This window comes from Fukomys damarensis, unplaced genomic scaffold (assembly GCF_012274545.1).
Source record: "Fukomys damarensis isolate Sample0158 unplaced genomic scaffold, DMR_v1.0_HiC HiC_scaffold_13, whole genome shotgun sequence".
Lineage (NCBI taxonomy): Eukaryota > Metazoa > Chordata > Mammalia > Rodentia > Bathyergidae > Fukomys > Fukomys damarensis.
Genome location: NW_022900925.1, coordinates 38,858,990 through 38,859,215, shown reverse-complemented (window position 1 = coordinate 38,859,215; position 226 = coordinate 38,858,990). Strand labels below are relative to the sequence as shown.

The window sequence follows — 226 nt, the reverse complement described above, 5'->3', positions numbered from 1 at the left end:
CCCAGTGGCTCCCGCCCGGCCCCCGCTAACCCCACCCCATTGCGCTCCACGCCGCCCGCTCTGCAGGAGATCATGCGGGACTACATCCAGAAGCACCCCGAGCTGAACATCAGCGAGGAGGGCATCACCAAGTCCACCCTCACCAAGGCCGAGCGCCAGCTCAAGGACAAGTTCGACGGGCGACCCACCAAGCCGCCTCCGTGAGCGCCGCCCCGGGTGGGCAGGT

The 226-nt window shown here is 69.0% G+C and overlaps 1 protein-coding gene across 1 annotated transcript in view; it reads left to right on the top strand.

Moving 5' to 3' along the window:
* Positions 1-220, top strand: part of LOC117285894 (nucleolar transcription factor 1) — a 5,218-nt gene extending 4,998 nt beyond the window's left edge. The window contains exon 7 of the mRNA XM_033763078.1: positions 67-220. Within this exon, the coding sequence (XP_033618969.1) occupies positions 67-204 (138 nt within the window). The 3' untranslated portion in view covers positions 205-220. The remainder of the gene's footprint in view (positions 1-66) is intronic.
* The last annotated feature ends 6 nt before the right edge of the window (positions 221-226 follow it).